The sequence below is a fragment of the Coregonus lavaretus genome, assembly GCF_964263955.1.
Source record: "Coregonus lavaretus genome assembly, chromosome: 22".
Classification (NCBI taxonomy): Eukaryota; Metazoa; Chordata; class Actinopteri; order Salmoniformes; family Salmonidae; genus Coregonus; species Coregonus lavaretus.
In genome coordinates, this window is record NC_140009.1 from 22,739,833 (window position 1) to 22,752,441 (window position 12,609).

General features: G+C 44.0%; 1 protein-coding gene across 1 annotated transcript in view; it reads right to left on the minus strand.

The window, feature by feature from the left end:
• Nucleotides 1-12,609, minus strand: part of LOC311149757 (guanine nucleotide-binding protein G(I)/G(S)/G(T) subunit beta-1) — an 81,831-nt gene that overhangs the window by 8,350 nt on the left and 60,872 nt on the right. Inside the window, exons 6-10 of the mRNA XM_084186976.1 lie at nt 11,225-11,387; nt 6,073-6,139; nt 5,662-5,863; nt 4,870-5,086; nt 3,760-3,875 (exon numbers count right to left, since the gene is read on the minus strand). Of these exons, the coding sequence (XP_084043102.1) occupies nt 3,769-3,875; nt 4,870-5,086; nt 5,662-5,863; nt 6,073-6,139; nt 11,225-11,387 (756 nt within the window). The 3' untranslated portion in view covers nt 3,760-3,768. The remainder of the gene's footprint in view (nt 1-3,759; nt 3,876-4,869; nt 5,087-5,661; nt 5,864-6,072; nt 6,140-11,224; nt 11,388-12,609) is intronic.

Here is a 12,609-nt window from a genome sequence, read left to right on the forward strand (position 1 = left end):
GCAGCAATGCACACATGGCAGTAGGCTATAAGCGCAAATGTTCCATTAGCGGGAAAACACCATTATCAAAAGTGACCGCAAATACGATTTTGCATATAATGCTTTTATTATAAAGGTGCATTTTTATGGTGAAAATTACCTTCCCCAAACTTTAAACTCACGCGCTGTTTATGTATGCCAGTTAGGCTCGAAACTCCTTGTAAAGTGGATTCATGTGCTTAATTTTAAGAAGTTATTTGGCGACTTTATTTGTGATACAAACCTTATCAAAACATATAGGCCTATGGGCTACGCTACATGAGGTGTGCAACTATGATTAGAAAAAGTCGTTAAAAAAAAAAGAGGCAGTTTCTTATGCTGGGCATCATTCACAAGTGATAATATATATTTCACAGGTGATAGGCTAATATTGTTACTCATCAGACTATTCTTGATTTAATCTTTACATATACTAAATAACATGTGTGAAATTTGTTTTGATTTAGAATGGACCATTATCATGCACCTGTCTTGAAATAGAGGCAGCGGGAAAAAATACATGTAATCTATGCACTTAAATAGCGAATGGAGGACGCTTTTCCTGTGGTTCATTTTCATGCCAGCCAGGTAGGCTATACTCCTGTTGTAAAGATAAAGAATGTGCTTATTAGAAAAGTTGAGAAATAAATATAGTAGGCCTAGTCTATAGAAAGATCCCCCTCTTTTTAGTTGAGGCCATCACTCGGTTTTCTTGCGCAAGTGCATAGCCTATAGAAATGTTGCGCAACATGAGCTCATGGGCTCTCATGAAGTGTTGAATTAGATTTTCGATATCATTTGCATTGATGTAAGAGTGATTACAGGGACAATAGTGCTGAGTACCAGGCAGATTGCAAGTTTGGTAGGCTACTAATGACCAGCAGCAGCATCAGAGTTTGGAGAAGCCTAATTACCATGACTAAACGGTAACATGGAATTTGACTGCCTTCATGACTCGTGACCGCCGGTGTGGCGGTAATACAGTCACCGCAACAGCCCTAATATTGACTCAATGTGTTGCTAGCAAATCCCGCGATCAGTTATCAAAACTCAACTCCGCCTTGATATAAGAGAACGGAGTTGACCGTTCCTCAGCTATCTTCATCCAAGCTCGGGCGGCAGGTAGCCTAGCGGTTAAGAGTGTTGGGCCAGTAACCAAAAGTTTGCTGGTTCGAATACCCGAGCTGACTAGGTGAAAAATCTGTAGATGTGCCCTTGAGCAAGGCACTTAACCCTAATTGCTCCTGTAAGTCACTCTGGATAAGAGCGTCTGCTAAATGACTCAAATGTAAAATGTAAGTTAAACTGGTACATGTTTCCCTCATGAGAAACCCATTTTATCCATCAACTGACACAGACTGCATTCTCATGGCAGCGCAACCCAAATGGGAAAAATGCAGTCCCACTTTATGAAGTTGCACAGATACCATGCAACTACATGGCATCTTTACTTTTTGGTGTTACATGTCAATACACAGTAACTCATTTGAAACCATAGGCTACTTATCCAGTTTCCATTCAGTATAATTATAGTTTCATATAGTGTATCTGCATATTATTCAGCTGAGTAATAATCTCATTCTGGTCACTGACATAGCTGTAGAGGAACTAGATGGCATTTCATAGAGGAACTATATGGCATAATGCCCGGGGCGGCAGGTAGCTTAGTGGTTAAGAGCGTTGTGCCAGTAACCGAAAGGTCGCTGGTTCTAATCCCCGAGCAGACTAGGTGAAAAATCTGTCGATGTGCCCTTGAGCAAGGCACTTAACCTTAATTGCTCCTGTAAGACGCTCTGGATAAGAGCGTCTGCTAAATTACTAATTATTTTATTATTATTATTATTATATAATCAGGAGAAATAAATGTCACCCACGACATAGAGCAAGTACAAATACATTCCTATTCAATTCAACCATGCATTCATGTCTTACTTTACGGTGTCTATGTTACTGTAAATCATATTGACATGTTTATATGCACTTAAGTTAAAGTCCCCCTCCAGATATTTTGGAACTTTTCCAAAAACGATATCCAGAGTAGAACCACTGTAATATACACATATGACATTTAAAGGGATACTTCAGGATTTTGGCAATGAAGCCCTTTATTTACTTCACCAGAGTCAGATGAACTAGTGGATACAGTTTTTGTCTTTGCGTGCAGTTTGAAGGAAGTTGCTAACTAGGACTAGCTCAATTGCTAACTAGCGTTAGTGCAATGACTGGAAGTCTATCGGTATCTGCTAGCACATACCCACTGACTTCCAGTCATTGCGCTAACGCTAGTTAACATTGGCTAGCAAAACGACCTCTAACTTCCTTCATACTGGACACAGAGACATACACTACATGACAAAGTATGTGGACACCTGCTCGAGGAGTTGGTCCCCCCTTTGATACAATAACAGCCTCCACTCTTCTGGGAAGGCTTTCCACTAGATGTTGAAACATTGCTGCGGGGACTTGCTTCCATTTCAGCCACAAGAGCATTAGTGAGGTCGGCGATTAGTCCTGGCTCGCAGTCGGTGTTCCAATTCATCCCAAAGGTGTTCAATGGGGTTGAGGTCAGGGCTCTGTGCAGGCCAGTCAAGTTCTTCCACACCGATCTCGACAAACCATCTCTCTTTGGACCTCGCTTTGTGCACGGGGGCATTGTCATGCTGAAACAGGAAAGGGCCTTTCCAAAACTGTTGCCACAAAGTTGGAAGCACAGAATCGTCTAGAATGTCGTTGTATGCTGTAGCGTTAAGATTTTCCTTCACTGGAATTAAGGGGCCTAGCCCGAACCACAAAAAACAGCCCCAGACCATTATTCCTCCTCCACCAAACTTTACAGTTGGCACTATGCAGTCGGACAGGTAGCGTTCTCCTGGCATCCGCCAAACCCAGATTCGTCCGTCGGACTGCCAGATGGTGAAGCGTGATTCATCACTCCAGAGAACGCGTTTCCACTGCTCCAGAGTCCAATGGCGGCGAGCTTTACACCACTCCAGCCGACGCTTGGCATTGCACATGGTGATATTAGCCTTGTGTGCGGCTGCTCGGCCATGGAAACCCATTTCATGAAGTTCCCGAACAACAGCTCTTGAGCTGACTTTGCTTCCAGAGGCAGTTTGTAACTCGGTAGTGAGTGTTACAACCGAGGACAGACTATTTTTACGCACTACAGCAATCGGCAGTCCCGTTCTGTGAGCTTGTGTGGCCTACCACTTTGCTGCTGAGCCTTTGTTACACCTTGACGTTTCCACTTCACAATAACAGCACTTATAGTTGACCGGGAAAGCTCTAGCAGGGCAGTTTGACGAGCTGACTTGTTGGCAAGGTGGCATCCTACGACGGTGCCATTTTGAAAGTCACTGAGCTCTTCAGTACAGGCCATTCTACTGCCAATGTTTGTCTATGGAGATTGCATGGCTGGGTGCTCGATTTTCTTCACCTGTCAACAACGGGTGTGGCTGAAATAGCTGAATCCACCAATTTGAAGGGGTATCCACATACTTTTGTATATATAGTGTATATGCCAAAATACCGAAGTATCCCTTTAAGCATCAATAAATAAATGTGGAGCAAAATAGCGATATTTCTTATAAAGTGCCATGGCATGTCCGGCATACTTATAATAATAATAATAATATGCCATTTAGCAGACGCTTTTATCCAAAGCGACTTACAGTCATGCGTGCATACATGTTGTTTTCTTTGTGTACTTGTGGTGGGAGGGCGGCTGGGCTGTGCATTTACCTTCAGACTCTAGTTCCAGATCTTGAGGAAGCTGTCCCAGGACCCTGTTGCCACGGCCATGCCGTCGTCAGTCACACCCAAGCAGCTGACACGGTTGTCATGTCCAGCCAGGACACCTAGCGACAGAGCAGGGTCAGCGGTTAGAAGTCAGACCATGACATCATTTCACAACACGGTTAGTCAACGCCACACACTCTATTCACTCAGTTTGACCCTTAATAAATGATTCCATTAAAGACCTGGCTGTGTACTAGTTCTATTTTATTGTACACTGGAAAACTCAGTTACTAGAAAATGTTGCTAGTACAAGTGTGTGTTTGTGTGTGGCAGACCCAGCCCATACCTTGCTTCTCTGATCCAGACCACGTATGTAATCAATAGCACTGAAGTATTCATGCCTCTGTGGGAGCAGATCAACTGCTGGAGCAGGCTAAACAGCAGGGGCTGCATCCACAAACCCTGCGGCTGTACAAACTAGTCTTCACTTGTACAATCGCTGTCATGGATTTAACAGTGAAAACTCCCTCTAGCCAATGCTTACACCAGTCCTATGCTTTTGAATCAACGACAGGAAGTCTAAGTGCACAATTCTGGAAATGGGTGGATAATTGGGAATCCTCCTGTTCAATCTGCTCTATAGCCTCTATCCAGTAATGCTGCATGTCTGAAGTATCCCTGCTGTGCTTGAGGAACTAGCCTGGCTACAAAAATGACCCATGAGTGGCCGCAGACGGTACCACCGATGTGCTCAACTCAAGTAACCCTGCTGTCATCTGATACCTACTGGACCCCAGTCATTTCTGTACCACGGAGACCACTAGGCGCTCTAAATCAATGTCCCTTGGGGACTCCTCACACATCACTACTACCGTAGAATCACACCTAGTAGATGATCTAGTCCATTTCAACCCCCTCCCCCCCTCCATTGTACCCCCGACTTTTGTCATCACAGTCGCCTCAAAGTTTGACGACGTTGCCCATAGATTATAGGGTCAGTTTAGCGTCCCCCCCCCCTAACCATTAAGGTTAGGATTTGGGAGTACTGTGCCCTGATCCTAGACATGTGGTTTGGGCATTTTTTTTAACCCCTCACACCCGCCTGCCGGTCACCTGCACGGTCGGCCTTGAGGCTGTCCCACACGTTGCAGTTGAAGTCGTCATAGCCGGCGAGCAGCAGGCGGCCGCTCTTGGAGAACGCCACTGAGGTGATGCCACAGATGATGTTGTCATGGGAGTAGACCATCAGCTCCTGGTCGGCGCGCAGGTCAAACAGCCTGCAGGTGGCGTCGTCCGAGCCTGTGGCAAAGGCGTTGCCATTGGGGAAGAACTGGGAGGGAGGTAAAGAGGAGAGAGGGAGAGAGAAAGAGAGAGGGGGAGATAAAGTGTGAGGTTTGGTCTGATAATACCTTCCTCATCGGTCTACGTGTGGTGTGTGTAATGAGCTAGTTCATAATGGCTGCCATGGCATTATCAAGGTGGGTGCTATACATTGGTAGTGACTTCACCCTTTCATAATGCCAGGTCGCAGTTGTAAATGAGAACTTGTTCTCAACTGGCTTACCTGGTTAAATAAAGGTGAAATAAATAAAATACATAAAAAAATGTAAAGGGCTTGGTATTGACGAAGTGACCATGCATACTAAATATGCAATGGACAATAGATATGGATGTATCGGGTCCAGATTCACGCTTCTACACGTATCACATAAACCACCCTTAAGCATGCTAGTGTGTATACAATGTCCATACTAAAGTCTCTGTATGTCTGAATGCAAAAGAAAGCCCGCTGCCGAAACGCTAGTGACAAAAGATACTGACATCGCCGGTTAGTGTGCGGCTCCGTTTAGAATCGAAGTGTAGCTACACAGGTTGACCGGCAGTCGGATCGTGTGATTGGCTTACACAGATGGCATTAATGTCCGACTCGTGCCCGGTGAAGGTCTGTCGGCACATTCCTTCTCTGATGTCCCAGAGCTTGGCGGAGGCATCGCATGCCCCGGACACAAACAGCCGCGTGTCGGGCGCAAGCGACAGGCTCATGACGTCGCCGGTGTGGCCGGCGAACGTGGTCGTCTGCTGGCCCGTCTCAATGTCCCAGAGAGCACTGGGGGAAGGAGAGGGGCAGGGAGAGAGAAGAGGACAAAAAAACGTTTGAGTGGAGTTTGGAGTGACTTTTCTGTCATACTCTTGGGTTGCATTCAGATTCCCGCCTTTGCGTTTAACCTCAATTTTATCAAACAACAGTGTAGAACTGGCATATCCACTCAGTGAACATGGGATGGGGAGGCAGGCAGGCACAGTTCCCCCACTCACCATGTGGTATCTCCAGAGCTGGTGACGATCTGGCTGTCATCAACGAAGCGACAGCAGGACAGGTAACCTGGAGGCCACAGCAGAATAAACAGTCAGTCAGTCATCCAGACAGTCAGCACTTAGAAGCAGTCACAAAACACAGGGGAAATGGTCTAAAGACAAAAGGAGGAACTACATTACAGGCCTTGACCCAGTATGTACATTATAGGCCTTACCACCGAAAGGGTACAATACAAATGAAGACTGTCTAGGAAATGAATGTGTGCAAGTACAACAGAACCCACTCAATAACACAAACATGCCTTTTCACAGTGAGCTGACAGACACGGTCCTGTCATGTCCTGACACTGAAATCAGTGGTATTGAAAGCATCCAATACTTCCAAGGTACTGGTTAAAAATTGTAAATCTAGTGCATAAACAATACCCCTTTTGCAAACTGATTGTTGACCATGGTCATTCCTGTGTTACAGGTGAGCTTGCCGTGTGTGTTTGTATGTACAGTGCCTTTAGAAAATACTCACACCCCTTGACTTTTTCCACATTATGTTGTGTTACAGACTGAATTTAAAATGGATTACATATAGATTTTTTTTGTCACTGGCCTACCCCATAATGTCAAAGTGGAATTCATTTTTTCAACATTTTTACAAAATAATTAAAAATGAAAACGCTGAAATGTTTTGACTCAATACGTTTCAACCCCTTTGTTCTGGCAAGCCTAAATACAGTGCATTCGGAACGTATTCAGACCCCTTCCCCTTTTCCACATTTTGTTACGTTACAGCCTTATTCTAAAATGGATTAAATAAATGTTTTTCCTGATCAATCTACACACAATACCCCATAATGACAAAGCAAAAACATGTTTAGACATTTCTATTTACATAAGTATTCAGACCCTTTGCTATGAGACTTGAAATTGAGCGCAGGTGCATCCTATTTCCATTGATCATCCTTGAGATGTTTCTACAACTTGATTGGAGTCCACCTGTGGTAAATTAAATTGATTGGACATGATTTGGAAGGGGCACACGTCTACAGTGGGGGGAAAAAGTATTTAGTCAGCCACCAATTGTGCAAGTTCTCCCACTTAAAAAGATGAGAGAGGCCTGTAATTTTCATCATAGGTACACGTCAACTATGACAGACAAATTGAGAAAAAAAATTCCAGAAAATCACATTGTAGGATTTTTAATGAATTTATTTGCAAATTGTGGTGGAAAATAAGTATTTGGTCACCTACAAACAAGCAAGATTTCTGGCTCTCACAGACCTGTAACTTCTTCTTTAAGAGGCTCCTCTGTCCTCCACTTGTTACCTGTATTAATGGCACCTGTTTGAACTTGTTATCAGTATAAAAGACACCTGTCCACAACCTCAAACAGTCACACTCCAAACTCCACTATGGCCAAGACCAAAGAGCTGTCAAAGGACACCAGAAACAAAATTGTAGACCTACACCAGGCTGGGAAGACTGAATCTGCAATAGGTAAGCAGCTTGGTTTGAATAAATCAACTGTGGGAGCAATTATTAGGAAATGGAAGACATACAAGACCACTGATAATCTCCCTCGATCTGGGGCTCCACGCAAGATCTCACCCCGTGGGGTCAAAATGATCACAAGAACGGTGAGCAAAAATCCCAGAACCACACCTAGTGAATGACCTGCAGAGAGCTGGGACCAAAGTAACAAAGCCTACCATCAGTAACACACTACGCCGCCAGGGACTCAAATCCTGCAGTGCCAGACGTGTCCCCCTGCTTAAGCCAGTACATGTCCAGGCCCGTCTGAAGTTTGCTAGAGTGCATTTTGATGATCCAGAAGAGGATTGGGAGAATGTCATATGGTCAGATGAAACCAAAATATAACTTTTTGGTAAAAACTCAACTCGTCGTGTTTGGAGGACAAAGAATGCTGAGTTGCATCCAAAGAACACCATACCTACTGTGAAGCATGGGGGTGGAAACATCATGCTTTGGGGCTGTTTTTCTGCAAAGGGACCAGGACGACTGATCCGTGTAAAGGAAATAATGAATGGGGCCATGTATCGTGAGATTTTGAGTGAAAACCTCCTTCCATCAGCAAGGGCATTGAAGATGAAACGTGGCTGGGTCTTTCAGCATGACAATGATCCCAAACACACCGCCCGGGCAACGAAGGAGTGGCTTCGTAAGAAGCATTTCAAGGTCCTGGAGTGGCCTAGCCAGTCTCCAGATCTCAACCCCATAGAAAATCTTTGGAGGGAGTTGAAAGTCCGTGTTGCCCAGCGACAGCCCCAAAACATCACTGCTCTAGAGGAGATCTGCATGGAGGAATGGGCCAAAATACCAGCAACAGTGTGTGAAAACCTTGTGAAGACTTACAGAAAACATTTGACCTGTGTCATTGCCAACAAAGGGTATATAACAAAGTATTGAGAAACTTTTGTTATTGACCAAATACTTATTTTCCACCATAATTTGCAAATAAATTCATAAAAAATCCTACAATGTGATTTTCTGGATTTTTTTTTCTCATTTTGTCTGTCATAGTTGACGTGTACCTATGATGAAAATTACAGGCCTCTCTCATCTTTTTAAGTGGGAGAACTTACACAATTGGTGGCTGACTAAATACTTTTCCCCACTGTATATAAAAAGTCCCACAGTTGACAGTGCATGTCAGAGCAAAAACCAAGCCATGAGGTCAAAGGAATTGTCCTTAGAGCTCCGAGACAGGATTGGGTCAAGGCACAGATCTGGGGAAGGGTACCAAAACATTTCTGCAGCATTGAAGGTCCTCAAGAACACAGTGACCTCCATCATTCTTAAATGGAAGAAGTTTGGAACCACCAAGACTATTCCTAGAGCTGGCCGCCCGGACAAACGGAGCAATCGGGGGAGAAGGGCATTGGACAGGGAGGTGACCAAGAACCCAATGGTCACTCTGACAGAACTCCATAGTTCCTCTGTGGAGATGGGAGAACCTTCCAGAAGGACAACCATCTCTGCAGCAATCCACCAATCAGGGCTTTATGGTAGTGGCAAGACGGAAGCCACTCCTCAGTAAAAGGCACGACAGCCCGCTTGGAGTCTGTCGAAAGGCACCTAAAGGACTCTCAGACCACGAGAAACAAGATTCTCTGGTCTGATGAAACCAAGATTGAACTCTTTGGCCTGAATGCAAAGCGTCACGTCTGGAGGAAATCTGGCACCATCCCTACTGTGAAGCACGGCGGTGGCAGCATCATGCTGTGGGGATGTTTTTCAGCGGCAGGGAGACTAGGCAGGATCGAGGGAAAGATGAACGGGGCAAAGTACAGAGATTTCCTTGATGATAACCTGCTCCAGAGCGCTCAGGACCTCAGACTGGGGTGAAGGTTCACCTTCCAACAGGACAACTACCCTAAGCACACAGCTAACACAACACAGGAGTGGCTTCGGGACAAGTCTACGAATGTCCTTGAGTGGCCCAGCCAGAGCCCGGACTTGAACTCGATCGATCATCTCTGGACAGACCTGAAAATAGCTGTGCAGCGATTCTCCCCATCCAACCTGACAGAGCTTGAGAGGATCTGAAGAGAAGAATGGGAGAAACTCCCCAAATACAGGTGTGCCAAGCTCGTAGCATCATACCCAAGAAAACTTGAGGCTGTAATCACTGCCAAAGGTGCTTCAACAAAGTACTGAGTAAAGGGACTGAATACTTATATAAATATGATATTTCAGTTTTTGCTAAAATTTCTAAAAGCCTGTTTTTACTTTGTCATTATGGGGTATTGTGTGTAGAATGATGAGGGGAGAAAAAACCGATTTAATCCATTTTAGCATAAGGTTGTAAAGTAACAAAATGTGGAATAAGTGAAGTGGTCTGAATACTCACCGAATGCACTAGGTTCAGGAGTAGAAATGTGCTTAACAAGTCACATAATAAGTTGCATGGACTCACTATGTGTGCACTAATTGTGTTTAACATGATTTTTGAATGACTACCTTTTCTCAGTCGAGCAATGAATTTCAAAACTCAGATTCAACCACAAAGACCAGGGAGGTTTTCCAATGCCTCGCAAAGAAGGACATCTATTGGTAGATAGGTAAAAAAATGAAAACGACATTGAATTTCCCTTTGAGCATGGTGTATCAATACACCCAGTCACTACAAAAATACAGACATACTTCCTAACTCAGCTGCCAGCGAGGAAGAAAACCGCTCAGGGATTTCAACAAGAGGCCAATGGTGACTTTAAAACAGTTACAGAGTTTAATGGCTGTGATAGGAGAAAACTGAGGACGGATGAACAACATTGTAGTTACTCCACAATAATAACCTAATTGACAGTGAAAATAAGGACATCCTGTTTGCAACAAGGCAGTAAAGTAATACTGCAAAAACTGTGGCAAAGCAATTCACTTTTTGTCCTGAATACAAAGTGTTATGTTTGGGGCAAATCCAACACAACACATTAATGAGTACCACTCTCCATATTTTCAAGCATAGTGGTGGCGGCTGCATCCTGTTATGGGTATGCTTTGAATCGTTAAGGACTGGGTAGTTTTTCAGGATAAAAAAGAAACCGAAAGGAGCTAAGCACAGACATAATCTTAGAGGAAAACCTAGTTCAGTCTGCTTTCCACCAGACACTGGTAGATTAATTCAACTTTCAGTAGGACAATAACCTAAAACACAAGGCCAAATCTACACCGGAGTTGCTTACTAAGAAGACAGTGAATGTTCCTGAGTGGCCGAGTTACAATTTTGACTTAAATCTACTTGGAAATCTATAGCAAGACCTGAAAATGGTTGTCTAGCAATGATCAACAACCAATTTGAGAGAGCTCGAAGAATTGTATAAAGAATAAATGGGCAAATGCTGCACAATCCAGGTGTGGAAAGCTCTTAATCGCTACCAAAGGTGCTTCTACAAAGTGTGAATACTTGTGTAAATTAGATATATTTATTTCATTTTCACTAAATTAGCAGAACATTTCTAAAAACATGTTTTCACTTTGTCATTATAGGGTATTGCGTGTAGATGGGTGAGGGGGGAAAAAACAATTTGATCCATTTTGAATACAGGCTGTATCAACAATGTGGAATAAATCAAGGGGTATGAATACTTTCTGAAGGCATTGTATATATACTGTGGTAGCGTTGTGGTGACTACCGTACCTGTGTGTCCAGCCAGCTCACGGCTGACACGCACGTTCCCCTCGCGTGTCTTGAGGTTGTAGATGGAGCAGATGTTGTCCAGGCCTCCACAGGCCACGTAGTTCCCAGATGGTGCATAAGCGCACGTCATAACCCAGGAGGAGCGCAGTGGGATGGCGTGGACCTGAGGGAAACCAGGTGGACGAGGGAGCATGGAGTTAGAGAGGGAGCATGGCTCCGGGTCTGATTGATTCCCGCATGGACAACATTTACTGGGTAGCCAAGCTTCTATCATGCACTATATGACCAAAAGTATGTGGACACCTGCTCGAACATCTCATTCCAAAATCATTGGCATTAATATGGAGTTGGTCCCCCCTTTGCTGCTATAATAGCCGTCACTTTTTTATTCTTTATTTCATTTCACCTTTATTTAACCAGGTAAGCCAGTTGAGAACAAGTTCTCATTTACAACTGCGACCTGGCCAAGATAAAGCAAGGCAGTGCGATAAAAACAACAGAGTTACATATGGAATAAACAAAAAGTACAGTCAATAACACAATAGAAAATCTATATACAGTGTGTGCAAATGTAGTAAGTTATGGAGGTAAGGCAATAAATAGGCCATAATGCAAAATAATTACAATTTAGTATTAACACTGGAGTGATAGATGTGCAGAAGATGATGTGCAAATAGAGATACTGGGGTGCAAATGAGCAAAATAAATAATGTAAATAACAATATGGGGATGAGGTAGTTGGGTGGGCTAATTACAGATGGGCTGTGTTCGGTGCAGTGATCGGTAAGCTGCTCTAACAACTGATGCTTAAAGTTAGTGAAGGAGATGAGTGTCTCCAGCTTCAGAGATTTTTGCAGTTCGTTCCAGTCATTTGCAGCAGAGAACTGGAAGGAATGGCGGCCAAAGGAGGTGTTGGCTTTGGGGATGACCAGTGAAATATACCTGCTGGAACGCATACTACAGGTGGGTGTTGCTATGGTGACCAATGAGCTAAGATAAGGCAGGGATTTGCCTTTGACAAAACGGATGGCACTGTGATAGACTACATCCAATTTGCTGAGTAGTGTTGGAAGCTATTTTGTAAATGACATCCCCGAAGTCAAGGATCGGTAGGATAGTCAGTTTTACGAGGGCATGTTTAGCAGCATGAGTGAAGGAGGCTTTGTTGCGAAATAGGAAGCCGATTCTAGATTTAACTTTGGATTGGAGATGCTTAATGCGAGTCTGGAAGGAGAGTTTACCGTCTAACCAGACACCTAGGTATTTGTAGTTGTCCACATATTCTAAGTCAGACCCGCCGAGAGTAGTGATTCTAGTCGGGCGTGCGGGTGCAAGCAGCGTTCGATTGAAGAGCATGCATTTAGTTTTACTAGCGTTTAAGAGCA